The following is a 26,375-nucleotide window of genomic DNA, read 5'->3' on the forward strand; positions in this document are numbered from 1 at the left end:
CTGGAGGTTTACGTACACACCCTTCGCCTGCAGCTGAGGAAAAGCAAGTAGTCTGCAATTATTCTGAATTGCACACTGGCCTGTGCTGCAGTAGACTGAGGATAATGGTCACTTTATTTACTGACTTTCTTAATGCATCAAACCCTGAATTTGGGGAAAGATGGGTCTTTTTGAAATGTCAGAGATGCAGATATTGGACATTTTAGCTGGCGACACGCAGACTGGCTCTCACTCATGGTCAAATTCAACCTCAGAATGTTGCATAAGAGGGCATTAGTCATTGGCCCGGCAGCTTATAATAGAGCGATGCGAGCTGTTTGTCAGCCAGTGGCACTAAACAGTATGATAAGATGGACGAGTGCATTTTTGCTATTTAGAGAGAATGATTCACATAATCATATAGAGGGTGTAATCCCCTTTAAAGTATCCATGGCAACACCTGTGCAATTCAAAACAGCGAGTGGGTTCAGTTAGGAGAATCTCAAAGCTGCAATTTACGAATTAACGGAATAAACTTGGAGCTGATCTCTGCAGTGCAGTCAGAACACTACATGTGCAAAAAAAAATCCTGCCAAGGGCACCATCCATCTGATTTCACGTTGCTCGTGCAAAGTCCTGCTAGCGAGGGGCGTTGGGTTCTTACCTTATGGATAATGAGCTCATGGGTGCCATCTGGCAGAGTCCTGCCATCCTCCTGCATCAGAGGAACAAAGGAGTAGCCAAACAGTTTCCTCTCTCCTTTGTCTTTAGCTGTCAAACAACAACACACGGACCTGATACTGAGTCCAAAATTTAAAGAAAAAAACACAGGCTGCAAGCAAACAAACAGCAAAAAGTAATACATTTTAAGGAAGAACAGCTCTCCTTTAGGCTTATGCGTGAATAGCACCGCTGATTTCTTCTGCTGGATCTTAAAAACACAATTACTTCAACTTGTTGCTGCTAAAGGTCGTTCTACGAGCTGCTTAATCATGGGGTGTGTGGGGTGTGCAAACACTGACCCCCGAGGAGGCCCGAAATCACAAAACCTCTCAACAAACATCCAGAGATAAGGAAGGATTCCACTGCTACTGTTGACATTCCCTTTAGTACCGTTAAAGCAACACCATAGTTCCCATAACAAATTAACAAACGCAAGATAACATTTAAAAACAAATCCAGAGAAATATGAACTTGGTCTTAATTGAAAATGAGCTAATCATGTTTCAGCAGGAAGTTTGCCCGAGAGGTCGGGAGCTTTCGTGCTCGTTATATATCGCCTCTTCAGTTTGGTGTCACCACAGGTCTAAATTGGACCCTTAACAGGGCCACTTCCTGCAGTAATAAGGCTACTATACCTACTGCACACAGCTGCACAGCCTCCTGGCTGGGCCATAATAATATCAGCCTGTTATGAGAGAAGAGACTCTGCTTTCTCCCTGCAGCCCAGATAAAAAAGGCTAAGAGTGAGAGCGACATTTTGCTCACCATTAAAGGTCTGCTTCATTTGGAATTATGAAGCTGGACAAAATAGAGTAATTATGAAAATGGCTGTACAAGCTCACACTGCATTTGGGCCTACATTTCCTAATGCTAGAGGAGTGGCTTCCAGACAAAAAGGGACAAAACCAGCTCATAAAATTCATTTCATTCAGTGCAGCTCCAGGGGTTATCGGTTATGTGCAGAAAGACTTCCCTGGTCAATCAAACGCAGATACAATGCGGCGCCTGTTGGAGCCATCTTAGCTTTTCCAAGACACATACAGGTTTTCCCACATCCCATTCTCACTCACTGGAGCAATGTCGAAACTCAAAGCGGACGTGAGATCCTCGAAACATGTCGACCGGGATGGGCAGCTTGATCTGCTCCGCCCAGCGGGGACTGTTGTTGTGGTAAAGCACCAAGGAGTGGTACTCGTCCCCACCTGGCTCACCCGAGCCAGCCGCCACGTGACTCTGAGAGACGGACAGAGGAGGTGGAAGAGTGGAGGGAAAAATAAAGAACAACACATAAAGAGAGGAAGGTCACGGCGAGCAAATATGTCAGAGAGAAAGGAACCGAAAGGAGCGTAAACATCTGCACCCAACAAAGCGAGGAAGACGAGGTTTCCGTGTGAGCTTATATGTGTTGGGGGGTTGCGTGCCATGTGGTGGCAGCAGCAGTGGCAGCAGGGTTATATTTGACTCTATTTTCTCTCCAAGGCCACGGCAGAGCAGGAAACCACAGAGGCAGACTGTCACATTGCTGAACCAGAAACGGGCAACACACAGGAGAGGCGCTTAGCCCTCATCTGGGTCAGCCATGTTTAAATGAAGCGCCTCAACACGAGAATCACGAAGAATGCGAGTTTACCTTGAGGATCTGTCCGTCAATATCCAGCACGTAGACGGTGATCTCGACGTTCCGAGCCACGCTCTTCCCACCCTTCTCGAACTCTCCCTTCTCCAGTGTGATGTAAAGGTCATTCCTCATCTCTCCTGCAGAAACAGCAAAGGAAAAAGGCAACAAGGCTTCGATTATGCATGTGAGCAAGCATTATTAATGAGCACTCTGCAGATTTCCTCTCCGTGTAATTCTTCGCGGCAGGTGTGGACGTAATTTGCATGAGACATATTAAATGATTTTACTTCGTGCCGACATGAAAACGAGCCCAAAGCGATGACATTTGAGCGTGGCTGCGAGCGGATTTAGCGAGACCAAAGTCGGTTTTTAATAAACAAGAAAAAGTCACAGCGAGGACATTTGTACGTGTCACACCAGGCCTCTAATGAGGCTCTGACAAGGAGGAGGAAAGGTCAAAAGAAACCACAATGGAGAGAAAGGCTGAGGACCTTTTTTTGCTTGTGATCCGGAAAACAAAGATAAACAAGTAAAGATATTTACTTGTTTACTCATTACATCGTGACATTAAAAGATTAAAAGCATAAATACTATGGTGATTCGATCACAGATTAAAGCATTGCTGAATTAAAATGACAAAAAACACCAAGAATAAAGCTGAATTAGTCATTTTTCTGTTCGTATCTTGATAACATCGTATTTTGATTAAATTATTAGTTTCTTCGGGGTTTTCTTTTCTTAATGCTTGCAGCTGAATGTACATTTATCTCTCTCTGAAGGTGAAGTTAAAACAGTGCAACGCATGCTGGGTAACAAACAGGAATAGCTTTTTCTCATAAAACCTCAAAGTGTGCGCACATCATATATCTGTCAGCATCTATTTTCTGCTGCTAACAACAGAAACGGCTACTGAACCTCTTTTACACACAAACGTACAAAAAGAGCAGCTTCTTAATGAAACCGGATGAGGCAGGGAAGCTGGACAGAGAGAAAAACGTGCAACCGTACACGCTCAAGATACAAATCTGGAATAGGAGTCCGTGAGGAAGGAGGAGAGACGGTTTGCTTTGCCCAAGGGGAGAATTACAAAAGCAGAAAGAGTGAGAGCACTCAGCGTTAAGGGTTTGCAGCCAGACAAAGATAAAGAAAGAGACGGTGAACATAAATCTGTGTTAGTGAGGCGCTGGGGGGATTGGGAGGGGGGGCAGTCTGTGGTTCTTCTTTATCTGAGCAGCCAGACAGCATTCCTGTCTCATGTAAAAGAACACCTCTCTATGTGAATGAAATGAGCTCTCGTAAATGAGTGAGAAACCTTATTAAAACAGCATTTTTCCTCACTGCTGTTTCTCCTGCATATGTAAATATGAGCGTGTACATGTTTAGTCCCCTGCTTCATCTTACATTCGAGCGGATGTGCATTTGTTTCCTTGACAACAAGGCTCCATCCAGCTGAGCCTGAGGCGCTTCGCAGGGGTTTGCGTCATGCAGACAGGAGGCTATCAGACGGCTGCCTGTCTTCGGGAAGCCTAAATATTACATCTTTCCGAAGGGGCTTTAAGGTGGAATTAAAAGTCTTCTCAACTTGTGCACGAGGTAGATATGAGTGACTTTAAAGGGCAGGCCGACTTGTACAGTAGAAAATAGAACAGAACAGACATCAGAAACTTTATGGCCTCAAAAGTTGTCATCTGAAATGTCAAACTATAAATACCGACATTGATCGTTTCACTGTGCTTCCCGGCTCATTTTATGATCCTTCCTTTCACACCTGCTGCCTGCCCAATCCTTTTAAAGAACCCGAGGTCCTGAAGAAGTGTAAGTTCTCATCAGCAGCGGTAAAATTGGGTAGAAGTAGCAGGCAGTGGCTCAGCAGTTAGCACCCCTACGTAGCAAAAAGAAGGTCCCAATTTGTCTTTTTCTTGCCTTTCTATGTCAAGCTCGACTTCCCTGCAGGGAGCTGCCTCTTTGCAGATGGTCTCATTTTCTCTCACATTCCAAAATAATGATGATTGTGACTGTTTTTAATCCATCTCTCTGCTTTTACCTGACCTGGTGCAGGGCGTGTGCGACATCTACCTCGATGCGTGCTGACCGCAGGGCCTTTGGGCCCACAACACAACAAGTATTTCAGGAGGCAAACGGACGGAAATTATTAATCAGGCCCTAATTTATGACCCGAAAAAGCTCCTACGGCACAAACCAGAATGAAAACGTCCAAACGCAACAATTCTGCAAGTGATGGCCAAGTGATCCCTGGAAGTACAATAAGTGCACACGTCAGCAAAGCAGAAGAAGAATATGTTGAATATGCTGAAGTGGTTAGAGGATTAATTGAGTGATAAATAAGCCGTGTTGCTACAAGAGTGGCTTGTTAAATGTACTATGTAATGACATCTTCCATAATGTGTCATTTCCTGTTGAACCAGGCTCTTGGGGCAGTAAATAACACAGGGACTTTAATTGTAAACAAATGGACCATTGGTTGAGGAAGAAAAGAAGTCATTTGATAGATAATGGGGCCTCGTAATAATTTTTTTAACCTACAAATTATGAAAGTAGCTCGTTATCCGTTTGCTTTTGCGTATTAAAAAAAACTTCTGGATGATTAAAAAAGACTTGTAGAAGCTAATTTATTGATTTAAGGACAGCAGGGTGGTGGAAAGAAATCGGGTGTGGCGTCCCACCTGGCATGATGACGTCGGAGAAGCCCAGCTTCCTGGTGATAGACACGCCCCGGGTGAAGAGGACCATGTACTCCCGCCTCAGCTGCTCTATGTCCCCGTGCAGGAGCTGGAGAGCCACCGCCAGGCCTAGAATAGTAGAAAAACACCAACTTTCACAACCTGAAATGTCATATTCATACACAGCTATTACATGGCAATGATTCTTCTACAGTACAGCATAGCAACTTGATAAACAATCACGTAGTTTCAGGTTTCATTCCAGCTGCTCGGGCTGGAAAAACCAGACAGTTGAAGTTATATTTGCCAAAAAAGAGCATTTACTGTATGGAAAGGAAGCTGACACATACATGGGTGAAAAAATAAAGGAATGCAAGCAGCCTGTGAGTCATCACCAGCTCTTTTTATTGGGAGGAAAACCTACATCAAGGCAGCCGTCTCGAATGGATATCCTTATGCAATAACTTCAAATGTCAGCGGAGCTAAATTAAAGCACCGGCTCGTAATAAGAGCTCAAAACGCATCTCCTTGATGTCTCTGAGTGTGTGAGTGTGTGCCTGTCCGTGTTAACGGTGAGACGGGGCGGTTATATAAACAGCTACATGTCTTATAACTGTCGATGATGATTACTGCTGCGCTTCTGTTTTTGGGAGAAGTTGAGAGGCAGGAGTGAAATGTTTCATTAGCTGTGAGAGGTTTCAGTCACTGAGAGTCAACAAGGAGACGTGACTCGCTTGCAGACCAGCAATCTGCAGAAGAAGACACACAGAGCGGTCCGAAGTAGAGAAGCTGAGGTAAAAAGAGTTCAATCTAACTAAATGTTTTGTCTGTCAATCAATCTGTTGCATGAAAGCCATCTGAGTGGCTTTTATGGCTACTGGGGACGTGTCGATAATGATGAGGAGTAGATTCTTCAGAGCAACATGGAGCTAAAAGGCAGGAGCTGCACAGCTGACACAAAAAGCTCCTCAAGTGGCCTCTTGAGGTTGTTTTCGCATTGAAATTAGATTACATTAAAATTCTGCATGATCGTGGGAACAGATGCTTTTGATGACGGATCGGTTTCCTGGTAGATGTGCATCTCATCCTCTGGTCTCTCCTCGGATCCTTGGTGCATCTTGGTGCACCGTTTTTTTTTTTTGTGGCAACAACTAAGCACAGAATGGGGGCGTTCCACAGTTGCTTTAAGTCGAAGTGAGACCCTGAATGTGGGAGAAGCCTTTGGCATTAATTACACAACCAGTTTCATTTACTATTCTGCTTTGTGGACGTAGCTAAGGTTGATAAAGAGAATAAAAAACTCAGCCCACCCAAACTGCCTCTTCACCAACTTAAAAAAGAATAAACTCAACAACAAAACAGAGTGAGCTGTCGCAGCCTACGCCTGCATCTGGAGGCGGGAGCTGGATTACCTGAGCTGGCTCATCCACAAGCACGATTCTTATGAAATCGCTCACATGTAAACAGAGTTACCATGTCAACCCATCAACACTTTCTTTTGGCTGTTAAAGTCAATTGAGCCCAAAAAGCAGCAGTACACGGGTATGAAAGACCTCTCTACACTCGCTTCGTAACAAAACGCAGCCTGTGTGTTTGTATATTTAGGGCAGAGTATTCGTCTCTCCCCTGCTAATTATTTCTGGAACTTCTGGCTCACAGTCGAGTCAGTTAGAAGAACCGCACAGTGAGACGGCTTCAGATACTTCAGGCACACGCTAAGTGTCATAAACTGTGGCCCCTAAATGCCGCATAGAGCTCCGTAACGCCTACGTGGGTGTTTCACAGGGACAAACTACAAAGTAGGACAAACTACAAAGCAGACACGGGTCTGTGTGGTAATGAAGAACTGCAGACCACTCTGTGGGGGGATCATGCAGGCACTGGGGTAACAAGTTCTCCTACTAAGACTCTGTGGGCTTGTTTTCCAGTTGGACAAATAAAACCGTTTCAATGACAACAAAGCAGACATCTTTAGAGCTCCGAGCACTTTCCATGGCTTTAACTTCCTTTAACGTCTGCACACTGTCCTCTGCTTTTGTTCCACTCCGAGTACCAGCTTCTTCTTCTCCTGTTTCTTCTGGGTCAAAGCTCGATGTGGAGCACGCTCAGAGCATCCGAGCTACTCCGGGACCAATTAAATGTACTCCGTACACGCAAGAGAAGCTTCGCCACCAGATGCAACATCTGTGCCAGTAACAAAAAGATGCATCTACCTGTTAAAGAGCTTGAATCGAAGCCTTTTACTGTAAGTTGTACACATTTCGATTAACAGCTAGAGTGAAAGCTGAGTTGAAATAATTCCACACCTACCGAAGCACTCAGCACCATTGTTGTGGCAGTTCCTGTTACAGCAGGTGTCACACGGTGCCCATTTTGCCACGATGAGACACACACACAAACACAAGCTTTGCTCTCACAGCTGGTAAACACTTTTGTTGCAGTTTAACTTAAGTGTCATCCACTCTGTAATGCTTCTCTCCAGCAGAATAATTGACTTTTGGGAAGAACTGCCTTTTGAGATGAGCACGTAGCCGCTAAAAATACGCCGCCAGTGATGTTGAGCGCGGCTCCTCCAGATGTAAAAATAAAGACATGGATATCTAAGAAATTAAACTGCTTCTCTTCAAAAAATGCTACAGCCCAATGTATTGAATGTATGTCTCCATCGTGTATATAAGGAATCGATATCAGGCTGCGGTGATGATGTCTCCAGAGCTTTTAGTGCAACAGCAGGGATGCGAGTAAAGGAGACACTTGTAATTATAAGGACATTAAAGAGCACAATCCCTGCAAAATGAAACCGTTGAAGCTGATAAATGTGTAACTGATTCATATGTGTGATTGAAACTTAATATCCAGAGCCCATTATGGTAAAAACTGAGAGAAATACCTCTGCTTTGTGGGGGAAAAAAGTATTTTTTCTTTGATTTTATGAGATAAAAGTCAAATTCAATGAAGTGGCGTAAGATGTAAATTTGAACCAAACGCAGTGGAAGGATTCCACCCAGCATAGAGTGACCGAAGATCCGCAGCTCCCCTCTTATGGACTTTGAAAGGGAAAGCACCGGAGAAAATCAGATCAATGTCTTCAGCTGACAGCTACTCAATAGCGAACATCTAACTGTTTGTGATAAACTGCAAACTGCAGCCGGAGAGGCGAGTAAACCTCTTACAATAATTCACTTATCGTGTGTTTATTATGTGAGAGTGTCCACTTTGCCACCGCACAAAAAGCCTGCCAGAAGCGCTTACATGACGGACACATTTTCAAAAAACATCTTCTGCCAGTGATGTCGTTTTTTTTAAACAATGAGTGTGGATAATTGCTTTTGACTGCAAAATCTTAAAAGATGAGAGCGTCACTGTTAGCCAGCGGGCATCAAACACGGCTAAGAAGCACAGACAGTATCTGCGCCGGCATCTGCCAAACGTTTCGGAAGTTCAACAACACAGCGCATTGTCTTTGTGCGTTATCTCCCATAAATCTGATCCCACGAGTCTGGCTGTGTGCTATCCACGGTGATATGGACAGTCAGGAGCAAATAAAGCTGGTTTCCATCCCCATTAAGATTTAGCTGGAGTTCAATGTGAGATAAGGGAGAAAATGAGAAAGGGGTTGCCTAATAAACCTATTTTTCTGACAATTCTTCAGCTTTATCTGGGATTAATTCGTGCTTTTGTCGTGCTTATCTGAAAATGCAAAGCTCTCTGCCTCTCCACCCATTATACGGGGTGTTATGAACCCACGTGGCGTGGAAGGCGCAGCTCAGATAATGCAGACTGCGTCTAATGGCTTCGTGTTGTACGGCTTAATCACAGCATCGCTCCATGCTCGTGCTTGTTCTCGATAATTTAAAATCCCAGACACGCATGACTTCTCCTCGAGTAATTATTGGTCCTCTGAGGCCAGGTGGAAGGAGGAGCCATCTCAGTGGATCATTCTCAGAGATTCTCGACACTCTCGCTGTCTTTAGAGTGTTTCTGCTCAGAAAACCAAGGCGTGCGGCAAGTTTGCAGCAACATTTCTGCAACAAACGAGCTTTAATTCCAACATATTCCAAACTGCTTCTGGTTGTCCACAGTTGTTTGTGCATTTCAGCCCTTGAGGCACACTGATGCACAACAGTCAACACTGATAAATGAATGACCTCTCACTTCTCAAACTGTGCCCGCTGCAGTGTAAGTTCACTCAGCTGCATCTAAATCATACAACAGGACAGAGGCCGATGTTTTTTAAATGTAAAGCCAGTAAAAAGTGCCTCCAAGTATTCAGAAAGGCTTCATTGTGTTACTTCTGAGTGTAGAACTAAAAACTAACACTATGCATTTAATATATTAAGAATAAAAGTTTTAGACAGCTGTGTCATCAAAACGACACCCTGTTTCAGTTCTAAGATGTTATGCATCAGGACATCTGAGCTTTCCTTCCCTTCTTTTCCATTTTGTCCTGATGAGTAAAACCTTGTAAAGTAAAGAGGACACGCTTTTCTTTGCAGGAGGGGTTGTGTTGCTCAGCTCTTCTCATTAAATCAGACTAAACGTTTTTACTTTTCGCATGATTTTGTGCCGTGTGCTTCAGCAGAGTGGCAGTCATCTGGGAGACAGTATTTTGATATATTAATAGGATCGGCGGTGCCATCTGTAAATGTCACGTCCTAAACACAGCAGCAACTCAATCACTCTCCTACTTAAGTGCGTCACGATAGAGACTCCATTAACTGTCGCCGTCCTGGTCAGTTTAAAACACACTGGACCTCATCTAGGTCGTTTCTTTTTCACATTCACACCAACAGACTGAGACACAGCTTCTTCCCCAGAGCTGTAAAATCCATCACCCCATACCCCCACACATCCACCCCTACACCCCCACCCATAGACTGATTATTATAAACCTCTGAAGACAGACTCACACTGCACTGCACTTTTATTTTACTTATTTGACTCACTTATGGTGCAATATGTCCAATACAGTCATACAACAACCGGATTGCACTGTAACTTCTTACTTTTTACTTTAACTTTTTACTATTTTTATTCTCTTGTATATTATTTAGATATCTTTTTATATCTTTTGTGTATCCAAAGCCAAGAGCTCCTGAACTAAATTTCATTATGCCTGCATAGTGACAATAAAGATTCTTGATTCTTGATTCTGTGATGGGCAAGCTATGTTTTCCCCCTTGGATTATGGGTTACAATCTGCCGTCTAACTGCCTTTGTAACAGAAACATTTCACACATTTCTGATTAAAATCTCTCTGCTTCGTCTGAAGCACTGGTTTGTCTGTTTTCCTGGGGACACTTGTGCAAGAAGTCGACTCTGTGACTTCTGCTTACTCCTCTAACTGTGTTTCCACTCTTTAGACGGCCTCCTATCCCCCGTTTCATGTTTGCAATCTAATTTTTCAATCCCACAAGCTCTTCTTTTTCTCATGGATGATGAATCATGCAGAAATATTACTTCAACATGACTTGGATGACTTCTGCTGGTCAAACTTCCTGCTTACAGGTCTCAGGAAGTACCCTAACTGTCAAGGTTCTTCAGTTTTGAAAGCTGAAACACATTTAATCATTCATATCTCGTTCTTTAGTGCAGAGAAACATGGATCTGAGTGCGGCGTGAACACTGGATTTTTCTTTGACGTCTGAGGAACTGAATGTTCTGATCTTCCACCAACCTGTTGCCAGGGGAAACTGCTGATACGGCTGTTCAGCATGATGTGAAGGCAGCTATTTATACAAGCCTTCTAAATGCATATGCAACAGCACGTTTCCTGCAGCCGTAAACATGAGAGAAGCGACCTCTTCCCCTAAAGAGGAACTTCAACGCTGCAGAAAGCGTACTGACCGGAAACGGACCGTCACATGGGCAGACGCTGGTGTGGAACTGAGCTGCTGAGTTTGTCAGCGGCGCATAGGAGTTGTGAAAGAAATGTACCCGAGATTTCTTCAGACTGCTTTTTATGACTGCTTTGAAAGTTGTTCCCTGATAACAACTGCGTAAAACAAAGCGAAAAAAAGGGGAACCAACGATCCAATTAAAAATGAATGAGACCAAATGCACGATGGGAACACGCTCAGTGTCAAAAACAAGAAGAAGTGGCTCTTACCAGTGTTGGATCCAGACAAGTTGTACCTGGAGTTGGCCTTTTTGATGATGTTCTCGTGGATTTGGTGCCATTCGCTCTCTGTGTTGCACCTGAGGCAGAAAGAAAAAGAAGATTGCGGCTAAACAGATGAAGAAGGACGGTCGAGGTTAATGCTGCATCTGCAGACATTTAAACCAAAACCGCTGAACTCTCCATCTCCCAGCGTGCTTTCTTATTCAAATGTAATGCGCATGATGGACTGAACCTCATTAAAAACAAGAATTAGCATTTATCGACTGCTGAAGCATATTCAGGATGTTTCCCAGATGACATGTAAGCTTAAAAATGTAGGCTTTATTTAGGCACTAATCCAATTGAAACCATTTTTCTTGTCCTTTATGTATGTAAAAAAATAATGTGGCTACCTTTATTTGTGAGTTTCATTTGTCCAGAGGGTACAAAGTCCCGCTCCTACTCAACAAAAGCCTTTTCTAACCATCAGGGGATCATCAGAGTGGACTAAATTGGAGCTCAGAAAATGTCACTGCATCTGCTGAAGTCAATAAGGCGCCGAGCCTCTGAAGCACTTTGTTGAGAAATTCCGGCCGGGATGTATTAAAAACTGAGCTCACAGAAAAACTAAAGGTGTTGCTTATTTCACCAAACACTCAGCAGCGGCTCATCTTAATGTAAAAAAAACAACCTAATCGTGTTACTTTCACAGTTTTAGATGTGATGGTGTTGTTTAAACTCACATTTGAGGGCAGGATAGCATCGCTTCGGTATTTTAAAGAAGGATTCAGCTGTGGAATGATGATTCTTTACAGGGACTTACGCATAAACCTTGAGCAGGTGGTCATCCTTGGAGTCAGCAGTGAGGAGATCAGCAATGCTGACAACAGCACAGCCAAACGGCCGCTTGTACTGCACGCTGCACAGATTCTTCTTCTCTCCTGCTCCCATCCTCCCTGCACACACACACAAGTACTCCCAGTAAGAACAGTGCTATCGTTAAAGAGTAAAAAAAAACATGTGATGCTCAAGAGAATCAGCAAGAAAAATCTCAACCCCCACCTATTCTTATGATGTGCACCACAATGTAGACGTCTTTCCGTAGATCACTGCTTCCCAAATCCTGAGGCACAATACGGCAGAAATTACTTCAGCACAAATGCACTGATGCAGCTTTCAGTTTACAGCTTCAAATGGTTAGTTGTCAGTCTATTTAAATGCAAAGTCATGTTCAGTACTCACTACAAAGAGCGTGCATTGTCTTTCTGTCTTCTCCGGCGACTTGGGCAATCCGCTCTTATTCAGCCTGACAAAGAACCTTTCACTGTAGAGAGAAGAGAGGGAGAGGGAGCACATACAGAGATGAATGAGGTCGGGAGCGACGGCTCGGTGTCAGACCAAAGTAAACAACTGCGTCCCGAGTCACTGCTAACAGGGACAGAGGAGTCCGAGACTGGAAGCAATGTCAGAGGTGTCAAGGGCTGTCAGTGGCCGTTGGAGGAATCACTTCAGAGTTCAGACTGCACACTTTCGAAGCGGTCTGAAATCTTAAAACAGAATATAAGGCAGGGGTAAGACGGGCAGAGCTGGAACATCTGAAAACAGCTCCATTCGGGTGACTTGGAAACAGTGATGGGTTCAACCGTAAAGCTGCTGGTCGTAAAACTTTAGCTGTGACAGAAATGGATTGAGGATAAAAATGACAAAGTGCTGGTAAATACTGTGCTCGGTTTCTGATATATAAAGTAAAATGCAAGCAAAGAGCAACTGTGTGTGTGTGTGTGTGTGTGTGTGTGCGCAACTGCTTTGTTGGTGAACATGAAAAAGAGAAATTCAGTCACTCATGAGCTGTTCTGTCTTGGCCAAACTTTAGGAATGATCCTAGAGGCTTGCTGTACCTTTTCATTTCATTTCAAATAGCACATTCATGTACAAAACAATTCAAAGTGCTTTACCTAAAATAAAAGCATTGCAGCAGGGAGTGTAAGAAGCATTAAAAATACATAAAAGAATTTAGAGAGAAACAAATAAAATAATTTAAATGAATTTAAAAACAAGCAACAGTCCAGATAAGTTCAAAGATAGCGTGCAGATTTCATGCATAGACACATGAGAAAAGAAATGTTTTTAACCTGGATTTAAAAATGTTTCCATTTGGTGAAAGTTTAATCTCCACTGGCAGTTTGTTCCACTTGTTTGCAGCATAACAGCTAAATGCTGCTTCTCCATGTTTAGTCTGGATTAAATTTGGAGGTAACTCTCATTTTTCTCGGTAGAAATGTTCAAGCTCAGATAAGTTGGATATCTAAAACGAAGAAAATCCCCACAGCATGATGCTGCCATCACCATGTTTGACTGTAGGAAGGGAAATATCAAGGTGACACTTTCAATGCTGCAGATGTTTCTCTGTGTTCTTCTCCAGATCCATGCCTACGGCTCAGCTCTCACACCGACAGCTGCTCACCTTTCCGAATTACATCTGATGAATTTCATTTCAATGGCAGAAGCATCTCATGGACAGATAACAGAAGCAGGATGAACCAAAGCTCAACTGTGAGAGTCGTAAAATGTGGTCGGAATACTTTGAATTTAAATGTCTTTCTTACGGTGGACACACTGGTGCAGAGTAGCTCAATAAAGTCAAATCAACGGTTTGCCCTCCACTCCCTTTCACAGAAAGTCAAATGAGCAGAAAAACAGAAAGGACAAATCCGTATCGCCTTCCCACTCTCTTTGTACTCCGTCCTCTCTCCGTGCATCGCATGTTCGGAGCGAGGCGGCAGAGGCGTCCTGCTGGGCCCTTCTCGTCCTGGCTGGCGAGCCGAGGGCTAATCCAGTTAGGTGACTTTCACAGTCGACAGATAGGCAGACAGAAAACCCTGTAATGCAACAATGAGCCAAGTTCCAAGCGCTACTAGCTGTGTGAGCTACATTCGGCCCATTTCACAGGAGCAGAACGCACTTTAACAGATCCAGTATAACGCTGTTGAACGCTGCACGCATCTATAAAAGATTAGGATGTTTTTTAATGGTCTGAGCTGTAAAAAAAAACCCAAATACAGGCTCAATAGCTGTTAGTTGATGTAAATAAGAGGCTGCTAAGTGCAGCGTAATTCAGTGTTTTGTATATGTAGGGCAGTGGGTGCCCATGTCTGAATTAATTAGGTTCTTAATCATTAATTAAACAAATTCTTATGACTTTTCATACGTGTATTCCTCCAGTGAAGGTTTCCTTTCATCAACTGCAGAGGAATGAACCGGCTTGATTTAAAGGCTGTTGTTCCTCATTAGCGGCTCCCGCTAACTTTCCACGCCATTTATCCAACCGTATTTAGACAGATTCCTCTGCATCAGACACGAGACTTTGCACACGCCTTCCTCAAACCCTAATTAGTGCTCCATTGTTGAAACCCCAACTGCTAATTAACAGCAACTCCTGCATGCACAGGCGCACCAGCCTCTGCTGCTTTAAAGCTCCCTCCCCAGCCGCACAGCTGCAGCGTGTTGATCACCACGGCCAAGGGGACCCACGTCCCCACGCGGGACCTTATCAGCCTCCATCACCGCTCGTATTAACATAACATGAATGGCCGAATTTCCCTCCCCTCTGGGCCCCCACGGAGCTCGCTATTCACACTCCTGATATCGATGATTGCATTAGGAACCATAAGCTCCCCGATGAGGAAGTGACATGTTGAATGTCGGATAAATGAACTGCCACGGATGCTGCCTGCCACCCTAACCAACACTAAAGGCTGATTCATACTCGGCGCAACCTCGCTCATACTAGCTGGTCGCAAATGGCGCAAACGGTCACGTGTCCCAAAATTCCGCCACGCCCCCCTTCGCAAGCTAGAAAATCCTCGCGCGGCGCAAGGGCGCGCACACAACTTTTTTTCTGACTTCGCGCGCGCTCAACCGGAAACAGCTGACCATGAAAAAGAAAAAATGAACACTGCAGAGACCGCGGTGACCGAGAGGATGCGCCTCTACAAACATCTGTACGACACGTCTATGAAGTTACACTGGGACAACGTTTGACAAAGTTCGTCTTGTTGCAAAGGACGAACATTCCACCTTCTCTTCTGTTTTTGCCGCAGCCGCTTAGCTCTGAGATACACAGTTCTACACCCAGAGTAAATTCATTCCTCATCAGATGTGCCAGCCTCTGCTGACGTGACACCACAGGTGGCATTGTGTATGCTTTCTTCATATGCTTTTCAGCTTGTTTCCTCAACAGTGACGCTCCCTGGTCTGGAGAGAACTACAAATGTGACGCATACTCGGCGCAAACTGCGCTTATGAGCTGAAGGGACTGTGAAGGGGCTGGCGCTTTCAATGACGTCATTAATGGTTCTCGAGCCAGAACAGTTGCGCGTTTGCGCCGAGTATGAATCAGCCTTAAATCCTACCTGAAGCCCACATGGAATGATTATAAATAAACAGAAGCACAATCAGTTCACTGTGGCGGCCTTTCAGCGTGGAAATGGTTGTGTCCATGTCCACAGTAAGACACCGTGTGTGTGGCTGTGTGTCCTGCAGAAGAGCCTGACAAGGACTCTGTACTGAACACAAAGAAGCTGCCATGGTGCACAGAGGCTGCTCGTGTTGGCATGGTACTGAGGCGACGGGTCAGACCCCCATCTGGTCTCACACACACACACACACACACATCCACCAGAACCAGCAGCACAGAGTGCAGCAGCGACGTGGCTTTCTGCCAGGCAGATCGTGTAAATGTGTGTGTCTCCATGTTTATGCATGTGACCAGACAGTGAGAGACAACATTGGCGAGCTGCCACTGCGAGATTTTCCACAAAGACAACTGATGCAAACACATACACACACACACAAAATCGAATCATTAAAGCACAGTTCTTAGAGCCTTTTGACTGCCTTTACTCCCAAAAAATGACAGAAAAAAAACTAGTATCAGCTCATTTAGGCACAATAAGAAAGAAAATAGAGCTTTATCTGTTTTTTTCTTTTTGGATCAAAATGCTTGCTGAATGTTTCTCAAGCTGTTGTTCAGTGTCACGTATTTCAGCAGAACTAGAGCCGTGGCAGCAAGCATGCTGTTCCACTGCAGTTGCATAACTGAATAAGAAGTGCAATTACCCGTTCCTGGCTAAGATGCTCAGTGTTTCAAAGTAGCGCGGAGATGGAGAGAGAACTGAAGACATGGGCAGATTAAGAAAAAAAGGAAACACGTAATGACAAGGTGGAGAAAGAGAAAGATAAATTACTTATTTAAATACTGCAGCTTTATATCACACAATGACAAATTGGTTTTTTGAGCGTTGTGGTACTGTGCAAGAGTCTTGAGTTGTCCCTCATTTCACTCCATTTTGCTTCCAAGAAGCCTTATAATCTTTTAAAGTGCTCTTGAGCAATGGTTCTCCAGGCTTGCAGAAGTTTTTCTTTGGACACTTATTTTTAGTCCAGCCCTTGTACCTGAACATTTTCAGAGAAATGTGTCAAGTATAAGCTGCTTAACACTGACCAAGGAGTTATTCAAGCACGAAAAGGCACAAAGTCAAGAGTTGAGCTCGTGTTGTAGCTGTAACCAATTTTAAATGGAATCTTTCAGCACTTTTTTAGCCGCATGTCACGATGCCACCATAAGTGAAAAAAAATGGCAATTTTCACCCAAAAAACTATCTACAGCAGATGAAAAGCATCTGAAAGTGAAAACTGGGAAAATAAATCCAGCAAAGACCTGACACAGGAGCTGAGAGATGCATCTTGACCTTCAGCTGATCCATCTGCTGTTGGCCCAAGCCTCATCAGAAATGGTCTCCATGGAAGGGTGGCTGTCAGGAAGCCGTTCTTAAGGAAGGGAAACGGGGAGAAAAGGCTGAGCTGTGCCAAAGGACACAAGAAGTGGGCTGAAAATCAGTGGCAGCAGGTCTGATGGAGGGATGAATCCTCCCCAGAGCCCGGACCTCAACATTACTGAAGCAGTGTGGGATCATGTTGGCAGAGAACGGAACAAAAGGCAGCCCACATCCAAAGAAGAGCTTTGGGATGTCCTTCAAGAAGCCTGGAGAACTATTCCTGAAGACTCCTTAAATAAGGTGGTCATCAGGGTCGGCCCAAGACTTTTGGACAGCACTGAATTTTACACAACAGTCATGAGAATCATATCCACTTCCCAGCCAACACGCCAGTAATGTCGATGAATAATCAATTTGGTTACCACGGAAACAGAATTGGAGTTACAGTAAGCTGTACAAATCAATAAAACAACAGGTTCCATCAATGACACGTGCATTATTCTGCTGTGCTACTGCACAGCAGAATAATGCGGGAGATCCTGCTGCGGATCTCCCGCTTTGAACTATGAAACCAGGGAGCTTAAACACAGTCTCGTGCTTGGGTGACACCCCCGTCAGAAGGATGTGGTGTTTGCTGGTGTGTGAGCGGACGTTCAGGATGCATGTGCAGACGCAGTGGGTGGGACGCAGTTTTTTATGAGGAAACAGCGCGACGTTGCCCACACTTAAAGCACACTTTAACATCCTGCTTTGCTTAATGCATCGTCATGAATAGAAGTCGAGCCGACATCAGAATGGAAGTGATTACAGCAGAATTACACCCAAAGGATATGGCATGCAAATGCAAACATACAAAACACATATTTTACTTAATAATAGCAAACAGGATACACCTGTAATCTTAAAATACTGTTGTTTGGTCTGAAAACGTGCCCACGGTCATGAAATCATGCCCTAAAAATTAAAAAAATATGCAGATTTCGTGAGAGAACTTGTTAAATCAGGAGGAGGTTGCTTCCTCTGAGGTTTCTACCTGAGTGGCCGGTTCTCCCGTCCATCGTAGATGTGAAAGAAGACTTCCAGCTCCTCCCCCAGGTTGGCACTCATCAGACTTTTCACGTGCACGAACAAGTGATGGGTGCTCGCAGGTGCGGTCGTCTCCTTCTTACGATGCCGATGCTCCATCTGCAGCACAGATAGCAGCAATAACACGTTTTTAACTGCGACTCTTTGTTGATAAATCTTTATGTGACATGATCAAACAAATACAGCTGCGTTTGAAGTATGCATAAGTGTGTATTATTGCCTCTTTACTCGGAGAAACACATTTAACATATTATCTCACTTGCGATAGAGGCAACAAGCTTGTTAACCATTTTTCTTCGATAAAGATTTTTTTTTGGCTGCATAAGCTGAGGAACAGGAACTCAAGCAGATTATAACGGTCACATATCAGTGTGGTCATCCACTGACGAAGCTATATGAGGTCAGCGTAAATGAAAAAGGTCATTGAGGCCTCACAGAGCATTGCATTGCATTGTAAATACCAACCAGATCAACATGTACGTTACGGCTCTGTTTACAGCGTGAGAGGGACAATCTAATCTACGGCTGTGAATATCCAAAAATGCAAAACACACACACAAACAGCGCCAGATGGTCGGGAAAGCCATTGCCAAATTTTGCCTGGTATTAGCTGCCATGGTAAAACACATTACAGGGGGGTGGGGGGTGGGGGGGTGGGGGAAAAGGCTGGGGATGAAGGTGAAAGTTGAATGAGAGGACGAATTCTGCATTGAAACGTGAATATATTTGACAGGGATGCCAACTCTCGAGCATTTGATCGGTTTCACACGCTCTCACGCTGAAATACACATCAATTTTCATGACTTTTTTGCAAAGGTTAAAAAGGGTTCTGAATATATCTGACAGCTGAGTTTATCTGTGATCTGTCTGTTGAGCCTGAAAGAAGCCACGCGTGAACGATAGGTTATGCCCGCACAGTGGCACAAAAAGTGGGTTTGTACTATCTGCGGCGCATAGGGGCGCCAAAGCGATGAGGGTAAAAATAATTTCGAGAAGGCATTGTCTTTATTTAACAGCTTTTGTGCATATGTAAATAAAATGATCAATAACAGAGGCACGTAACAGCAGCAGGAGACCACAGCGGGAGCCGCTCCTGTCAGCTAACAACAGGAAACTCCACTGGCAGTTTGTTGCACTTGTTTGCAGCATTAAGAGAGGAGGATGGATTTAGTCTAAAAATAAATAATCAGGAACTCTTGTGAGTATTATATATTACATATAAATATTAAATTATAAATATAAATGATGATTCGCTCTTAATGTGAGGGGTACAAACGTTCAATATGGGTCGAGCCAGAGCTACGAGTATTCCTCGATTTTAAACTCCAATTCTGGGGAATTTCAAACAGGGAATCTAACCCAATTGCGCCTTTATAAAATATCAATCTTGGATTTTCTAATTCCACTTTTAGTGGCCAAAACATTTAGATTCAAACTAGCAGTTAAATAATGCATTTTAAATTGAAGTAAAAATGATCTGGAAAAGTCTGGAAGCAGGCGATAAAGGCACTGATGTTGTGCTCGAACCCACTTAAGAATGCTCTGTTAAACAATAGACAATTTTGCTTTAATGAACAATCAAAGGCAACATAACATTACAGTTCATTGGTCAGAAATCAACAAAGCAGAAATTACATGCTTTAGAAAACCCATTGATGTACTATAAATACAAAAATGAAATAACCACTGACATGCACATTGGACTTAAGAATGCCCCAAAATGCCACCACCAGTCATTTTAAAGCGACAATAGCTGTCAAAATGATGTGTTTTGTTTTTGTTTTGTCGTGATTTCTCTGTCTGACTCAGAACCCCGAAATAACCCGAGCATTGTTGGAATGATCCAACAACAAGGCGCAGCGTCTCTAACAGATCAGTGACTCCACACAAAACAGGGCTGAGCTCCTGGTTTTGACGTAAAATGACTAGGTCTGGGGCAGGCCTAATTTATGCTGTGGGATTTTATGATGAAGTTATTTTCAGCCTGTCGGTTAAGCTGCCCGCCGGGAACAGTGTGTGGTTATATGGCAGCTTCAGCATGACTAGACACAAAGGATCGAATGAAGGCTTGGCATCCCTACTGGCAGCACGTGATGCTACAGACAACCAGAGGAGCCCGAGGCTTGCTGAACACTCAGGGAACGTGTCTGTCCTCTTGTTTATTGAGATTTTTTTTTTCTAAACACCGTGTGGTGCACCGAGTAGACCGACTGTTGCACCACACGCTTATAATAGGAGAGATGGGTCAAGCTTGGGCCAAAGAGAGGCTTTCTCGTCTTTTCATATTCTTCCATCGCTCACTTCTACATTACCATTTAAGCCTACTTTCATCCCCACTTTTAAGCTTGTGGGAGATGGAGATTCTGCAGAAGGCGGAAGATGCATGTGAGCATTTGGGAACACGAGTGTATCTCTTCAGCGAAGCCGAAGAGGAAATTTCACAACCACATGATCAGGGCCAGGGCCTGGCTCATCCATCACAGTCGTGCGATCCACCACAGTTAATGAATTAATCGCAGAGGGATCTGAACTCTGCTCGAGATCCGGACTGAGCTCAGTCTCCCAGGGAAAAAAACAACAGGAAGTTTAAAGTTCACCTGTTCTGATGATGCAAAATCCTGCCCCATCTGAGCAGGCTTGGCATGCGACTGAGGAACCAATTAAGGATTTGATAAAGGTAAACCTAAACTGTCTTCTTTAAGAGGTCAAAGCATATTAATCTAAGCACCTAAAAGCCACAAATACATTAAACTCTTGTTACCAAAAAATCATCTTGGAGTTTCCTTAACCCTTGTGCGGTCTTAACTTTCTGTTTACTCCCCTTTGTCCTATGGATCAAAAATGACCCGCCCTACCAAAGCCCCAAAATAAAGCAACTTAATTGAATTTTATATCCAAAATCTATTTTGTATGATGAAACCACCTGTTATTTATCTATTCAACTCAATTCAATACATTTTTTATCATGTATTTTATGTATAATAAAGGTTTATTATTGCTATTATATAAATGTGAAGTAATTACTTCTGGTGTTTAAATGTTTTTATAATTCACGAGTCAAAAATGACCCATAAGACAATCTTTGTACCCTAGTGGTGTACAGCCCACATGGAAACATAAACAAAACTTTTTCTAATGATGGGGTCCCTTTAGGAAAAGTCATAAAATTTCAAGTTTGGAAAAAGATAGTTTAAGGTATTTTTTCTACAGCTAAACATGGTAGTGGCTCACTTTTGACCCACAAGACAACAGGAGGGTTAAAGCAAACATAAGAAACATGTCTGTTATTTAAACAGCTTAAAGCACAAATGCAGGATTAGGTGCCAATGATGTGGAAAAGCATAGGTGCACTGCATCATTCGCTGTCTTCTGACTTGACAGATGACATAATTTGCTGGCACAATGCAGCAGCAAGGCCACATTTTCCCATTATCCACTGCACACAGAGACACACAGTCACTAGGTAATCCCCATCTCAATTTAATTACACCACAGCAGCAGCGCAGGACAAAACAGACAAAGAAGCTCCTCTCATAACTAAAGATATCACAGGATAATATTCATGTCATCCAGGCTCATTTGCATAGTGCGTCACCGCGTGTTGTTGTGAGTGGAAAGCCGCGAGGAATGCCTGTCTCCCCGCGTTGCCCTGCTACAGGAGAGCGGCCGTCATTTTCTCATTTCGTACGCCATTTAACCGAGGTGGGCTTTCATCCTGCTTCGCCTGCTTTTGTTTTGACAAACAAAAACAGAAACACATGGATTAAGAGCCTCAATTACCCCTCTGAAGGGAAAGCCGACGCTGCATGTGAGTGTGCGCGATATAATCCCCCCCCACCACCCCTGCCCCCCTTCTTTATCAGGGCAGAGAAGTGGTTGCCAGGGTAACAGCGGCGGGGAGATGGGGAAAGCGGGAAGGACGGAAACAGTAGGGAAAGGAAGGAGACAAACATGGAAACAGATGGAAGGAGGGGGGGGGGGGGGTCACTTCAGTCCATCAGTGATGCTGCATGTGAAGACAAAGACTTTGAGTATCAGACACCTCGTTTATTTTGACAACCGATGCTCCCAAGGTCAATTTTGTCTCTCAATCCTAACATAAAGCAAATGAGGGGACGTCCTTAAAGTTCTCAGTTACAGCTGAAATCTATTTCAATTTAATCAACTGCGGCTGTCACGTGTCAAAGAGCTCAAAAAATGAAGAGGGAACTTAGCTTTGCCACTGAAATGCTCCTCTACAGTAGCCTGAGAATCCTACAATTCATTCATCACTTTCCACTCAGCTTCTGATTATACTGTGGAAAAAGCAGCTATCAGGGAATGCTGTGGTCTGCCACTTCATAGGATCAACCCTGAGAGACCCTTCAAAGCCTGTTGACGAGGACGGACAGCTTTCCACATAATCGAGTGAAAAAGGAGTCACTGGATCTTCCTGCTGCGTGTAACCGGGTGAAGAAGAATGTGTTGTACACAGGAGTTTATACACAGGCTTTATATCAATACACCAATTTTTTCACCTCCTCTGAGCATAAAAACTTCCCCGGAGCAGCAGAAGCCAGCTGCAGCTTTCAGTGTGACTTACAATTTTAATACTTTTATCAGAATGACACAGTAAATGGAAGAAATATCCCTTTATATTGCTGTATCATTCGCAAAATATGCTAAAATATGCAGAGCACTGCAATCTCTGCTCTACATGAATCCACTTTAAAATGTGGGTTTATACATATTTTTCATAAGCATGGTTTTGGCATCAATTAATATAAATATACACCCTGAAATAGAAAGGCTGGCACCTGTGAAGGCACCTGTTTACTCTGAAGTGCATTCCCAGCCAAGCGTAGCATTTAGCATCTTAAAAAGGGCCATTTCAGAGGAGCAGGAACCTGCTAAACTCAGGCATGAGCCCATCTCATTACCTGCACCGTAAATGAGGTGCTGGTTTAAGAACAGAGCAAAGAATCGCAAGGCAGCTCACCAGTCTGTACAGCTCTGTGGCGCTGATCTCATCGGGGTCCACCATGCTAAACTCTCGCCTGGGCACCAGGTCCAAGCCGAGTTGTCTGAAACACAGAACCACATGAGACAAATGATCCACAAATGACAGAATAGTGAGAGTCTGTGGCAGAACTGAGCACTGACAACAAAGAGAGCAAACTGCACTGCTGCCCTCTTCATCTTTTGTCCAGCAGATACTCCTATCCATTTATTTTCTTCTCCATCTTTCAACCACAGGGCTCCACCGAAAATGAGCCACTAGAAAGTGTCATCAAGTGAAAGAGTCACAGAGAGCAAAGCAAGTGATTCTCAAACCAGCTCCTCACTGGAAAGAGAGTGAAGGGCAAGTAGGGTGAGAATGTGACAAGTTTTTTATCTTTTCATTTCACCCCAGCGGCCGTGGAGTGATAGAAGGTGAGAAAGTAGCAGGAAAAAGGCAGAGAAGAAGCAATCAGGGGGAAGTTAGAGAGCTGCCAAGTTCTTTAAGGAAGAAACTGAGCCAGAAATCTGAGATGAGACCTTTTCATTTCTTTGCTTTAAAGATGAGTTCATGTTAGAAAGAACAGGGACATTTACGGGACATCGGATGGTTGATGCTTGGACGGAATATTCCAACTTCCTGTCAGGAAAATATAACTCAAAACTCTCTGCTGGTTAATCCTCAGAGTGAACATCAGGCTGAATCTAATCTAAATATTTTGCAGGAGACGTTCCGTCCGTTATCGTCCATTAACTTGGTTTTAAATGTGTGAGCAGAGTCTGAAAACAGTCAAATAAACTCGGACATCCTTTTTACCTAAAGAAGGAAAGTCATTTTCATTCAAATTCAAGGTAATGTGCCTTATATGACTTTATCTTTAGTGACACATTTTCCATTAGATGACACTTTTGCACGCGAAGGCTGTTTCATGCACGTAATCCTCACACAGACTTTTTGATAATCCAGCAAAGATTAGCTGTGTTTAAACTATCTTTTCATATAAGCTCTGATAGAGAAATGGTCAGGCAGTGAAGTCCCTGCTTTATGATGTTGGAGCAACATGATGGTGCAAATACACGTAGGTATAAAGCCATGGAAGATATGCTGTTCTGGAGAAAGTTACTGCACCCTCAGAGATTCCCAACACAAGCAACCAAGTGAATTTAATTCTTAGTTCTTAATTCTTCTTCTTTCACCACACTGCTGGGTTCCTTGTAGACCATTCTTGTTTCCTTGAGAGTTCGGTTGCCTCTGGGGAAACTGGCAAAAAGCAGGCAACATGGAAACACGAGCCCTGCAGCTTGTTTCTGGAGTTCAGATTTTGTGATATTGGATTTGTAATGACTGCACCAGAAGCAAAGCCTCAGAAAGCTGCTGGTTCACAACAGCTGATGCACGGAAAATATGCTGAAATGAAGTTCTTTGGATGAATTGTCTGAAGTAAAGTTTCATATTTGCGGTTAATCACCAGGGAGACGATCAATCCCAATATGTTGTTAGAGGTAGAAGAAAAGTGATGAATTATCAGTCAGTGGAACTGGGGATATCGGTACTGATATCGAAGAACATTCCAGATGAAACTGGCCGTTTGTTACCATAATTGTTTTTCTGTATCGGTATCGGCCGATCCTAAACCTCAGATATCGGTATCGGAGGGGAAAAAGTGGAACAGCTTATATGGAGAAACAAAACAAGTGTACTTAAGAACAAACGCCTGGTAAGACATATCCAACATCTGCACTTCTTCTACTCACTCATTGCCCCAGTCCAGTCGGGCTGTGATGTGCTGCTTGACGTCCTTCATACGGTCATGAGTGAGGTGGCCCACCAGCACCTGCCTCCTCAGGTCCAGGATTTCATTCATCACGTGCCAAAGCCGGTGGAACAAATCCCCCTCGTTCTTCTGCAGGAGGTGAAAATGACGAGAGGGGAAAAAGTGGACGATGAAAATGTAAAGATGCATCAACACTGTCACAATATGGGAACGGTAAGTGTTAGAGAATCACAGAGACATTGGGGAAGGAAGAGGGTGACCCAGAGGCGGCTGCAGACAGAAGGGCTTCAAATGGATTGGCACAAATTAGCTTCAGGGTCCTGCTGCTTTTTGCTAAAAATGTACGGTCTTCGATCTGCTGCTATTCATCAGTTCCATTTAATCAGCAGCCCAGGTGGCTTAATGGGCCACAAACAGAGCCAATACAACAAGTTGAGTGGCTGCAAAAGAGGTTTGACTGTGTTTCAATTACCGGGCGCTAAATAAACTCCCTGCGTGAGGAACATAAAAGGCAGTGGAATTTAAATCAATGCAAAGTGTGTGCTTCTCACCACGTAAAGCTGTTTCCACATGGCGCCCCATTCTCTCAGCGTCGACGTCATCTCCGTGATGACCGAGTCTTCGACGGGGATGACCGTCTCGAATTGCCTACAAACACATGCACACACGCTTGAGAACTAAAACATAACTTAAGCCTAAACCACAGGAGTGGAAACAGAAAACAAAGTGACAGCACTCACCCTTTGTTCTTGACATGGGCATTCTTCACGTGGATAAAGCTGGATGGGAAAATCCCCTTTGGACGGAAGATAAACAGCTTAATGAGAACGCTTCCTGAGTCGTTAGCATTTTACTGTTTTTTCGGTGTGAAAATGATGCAAATAATCGATACAGAGCTAAAGGTACTTTGTGGGTTAAAAGAGGCAGATTGGAAGAAAAGGGGAACAGGCAAAGATAAAAGCCAGCAGCCATGGGATTCAGTCGGCAAATTAAGATATTAAAAAAAGTGTGCTTGTGTGCACTGTTTGGCGCTATTAACCTGCAAGTTGCTCCCAGTTTACCAGGAAACATCAAAGCAGAACGTACGTCGAAGTGTGTGCGGATGAATGCACACAGAGCACTTATCTCTTCACTTGGATTATATATGTCATTCTACAGCACAACAGCTTATAACATCCACATGCATTAGCTCAGCTCGGGCTCTTTTTCTCCGTTGTGCAGTGGGTTTTTCATGTGTCAGATGTGGAGCTTAATTACGAGCAATGATTTAATCTAATTTAATTGGTTGGTTTGGAGCGAAATGTGTCACATTTGTAAAAGCTTTCATGAGCCTCAGTTTTACTCGGGCTAGTTTTTAAGACAATGCGAGTATAAGTTAACCTTTTCAAGCAGCAGACTCTTCAACATGTAGTAGCAGAAGATGCACAGGTGTATATGCTGTAAGAAGAAAAGTTTGCTCACCTTAACATTCGGATTCTTTAGGATGAATCCCCGGAACCACCCTGCAGAGACACAGCACCAGTTCAGTTTCCTGCATGTCACATTGAGGACTAGGCATTTAGCATTTTTTGGAAGACAGAAAGCAAAAGAAGAATCGGGTAGAAGATGCACGAGTGTGAGTCTTTGTGTTTCAAAATACACCCAATCTGTTAACAGCAG

General features: G+C 43.7%; 1 protein-coding gene across 6 annotated transcripts in view; it reads right to left on the bottom strand.

Moving 5' to 3' along the window:
* Positions 1–26,375, bottom strand: part of dock4b (dedicator of cytokinesis 4b) — a 102,453-nt gene that overhangs the window by 41,291 nt on the left and 34,787 nt on the right. For all 6 annotated transcript variants that reach the window (XM_075471398.1, XM_075471395.1, XM_075471396.1 and 3 more), the window contains exons 3-16: positions 26,178–26,218; positions 25,457–25,512; positions 25,268–25,364; positions 24,697–24,845; positions 22,943–23,027; positions 17,912–18,063; positions 12,344–12,425; positions 12,164–12,224; positions 11,925–12,057; positions 11,111–11,199; positions 5,005–5,130; positions 2,333–2,457; positions 1,773–1,935; positions 644–750 (exon numbers count right to left, since the gene is read on the bottom strand). In XM_075471398.1, coding sequence (XP_075327513.1) covers positions 644–750; positions 1,773–1,935; positions 2,333–2,457; positions 5,005–5,130; positions 11,111–11,199; positions 11,925–12,057; positions 12,164–12,224; positions 12,344–12,425; positions 17,912–18,063; positions 22,943–23,027; positions 24,697–24,845; positions 25,268–25,364; positions 25,457–25,512; positions 26,178–26,218 — 1,466 coding nt within the window. The remainder of the gene's footprint in view (positions 1–643; positions 751–1,772; positions 1,936–2,332; positions 2,458–5,004; positions 5,131–11,110; positions 11,200–11,924; positions 12,058–12,163; positions 12,225–12,343; positions 12,426–17,911; positions 18,064–22,942; positions 23,028–24,696; positions 24,846–25,267; positions 25,365–25,456; positions 25,513–26,177; positions 26,219–26,375) is intronic.

Source organism: Odontesthes bonariensis, chromosome 8, assembly GCF_027942865.1.
Source record: "Odontesthes bonariensis isolate fOdoBon6 chromosome 8, fOdoBon6.hap1, whole genome shotgun sequence".
Taxonomy (NCBI): domain Eukaryota; kingdom Metazoa; phylum Chordata; class Actinopteri; order Atheriniformes; family Atherinopsidae; genus Odontesthes; species Odontesthes bonariensis.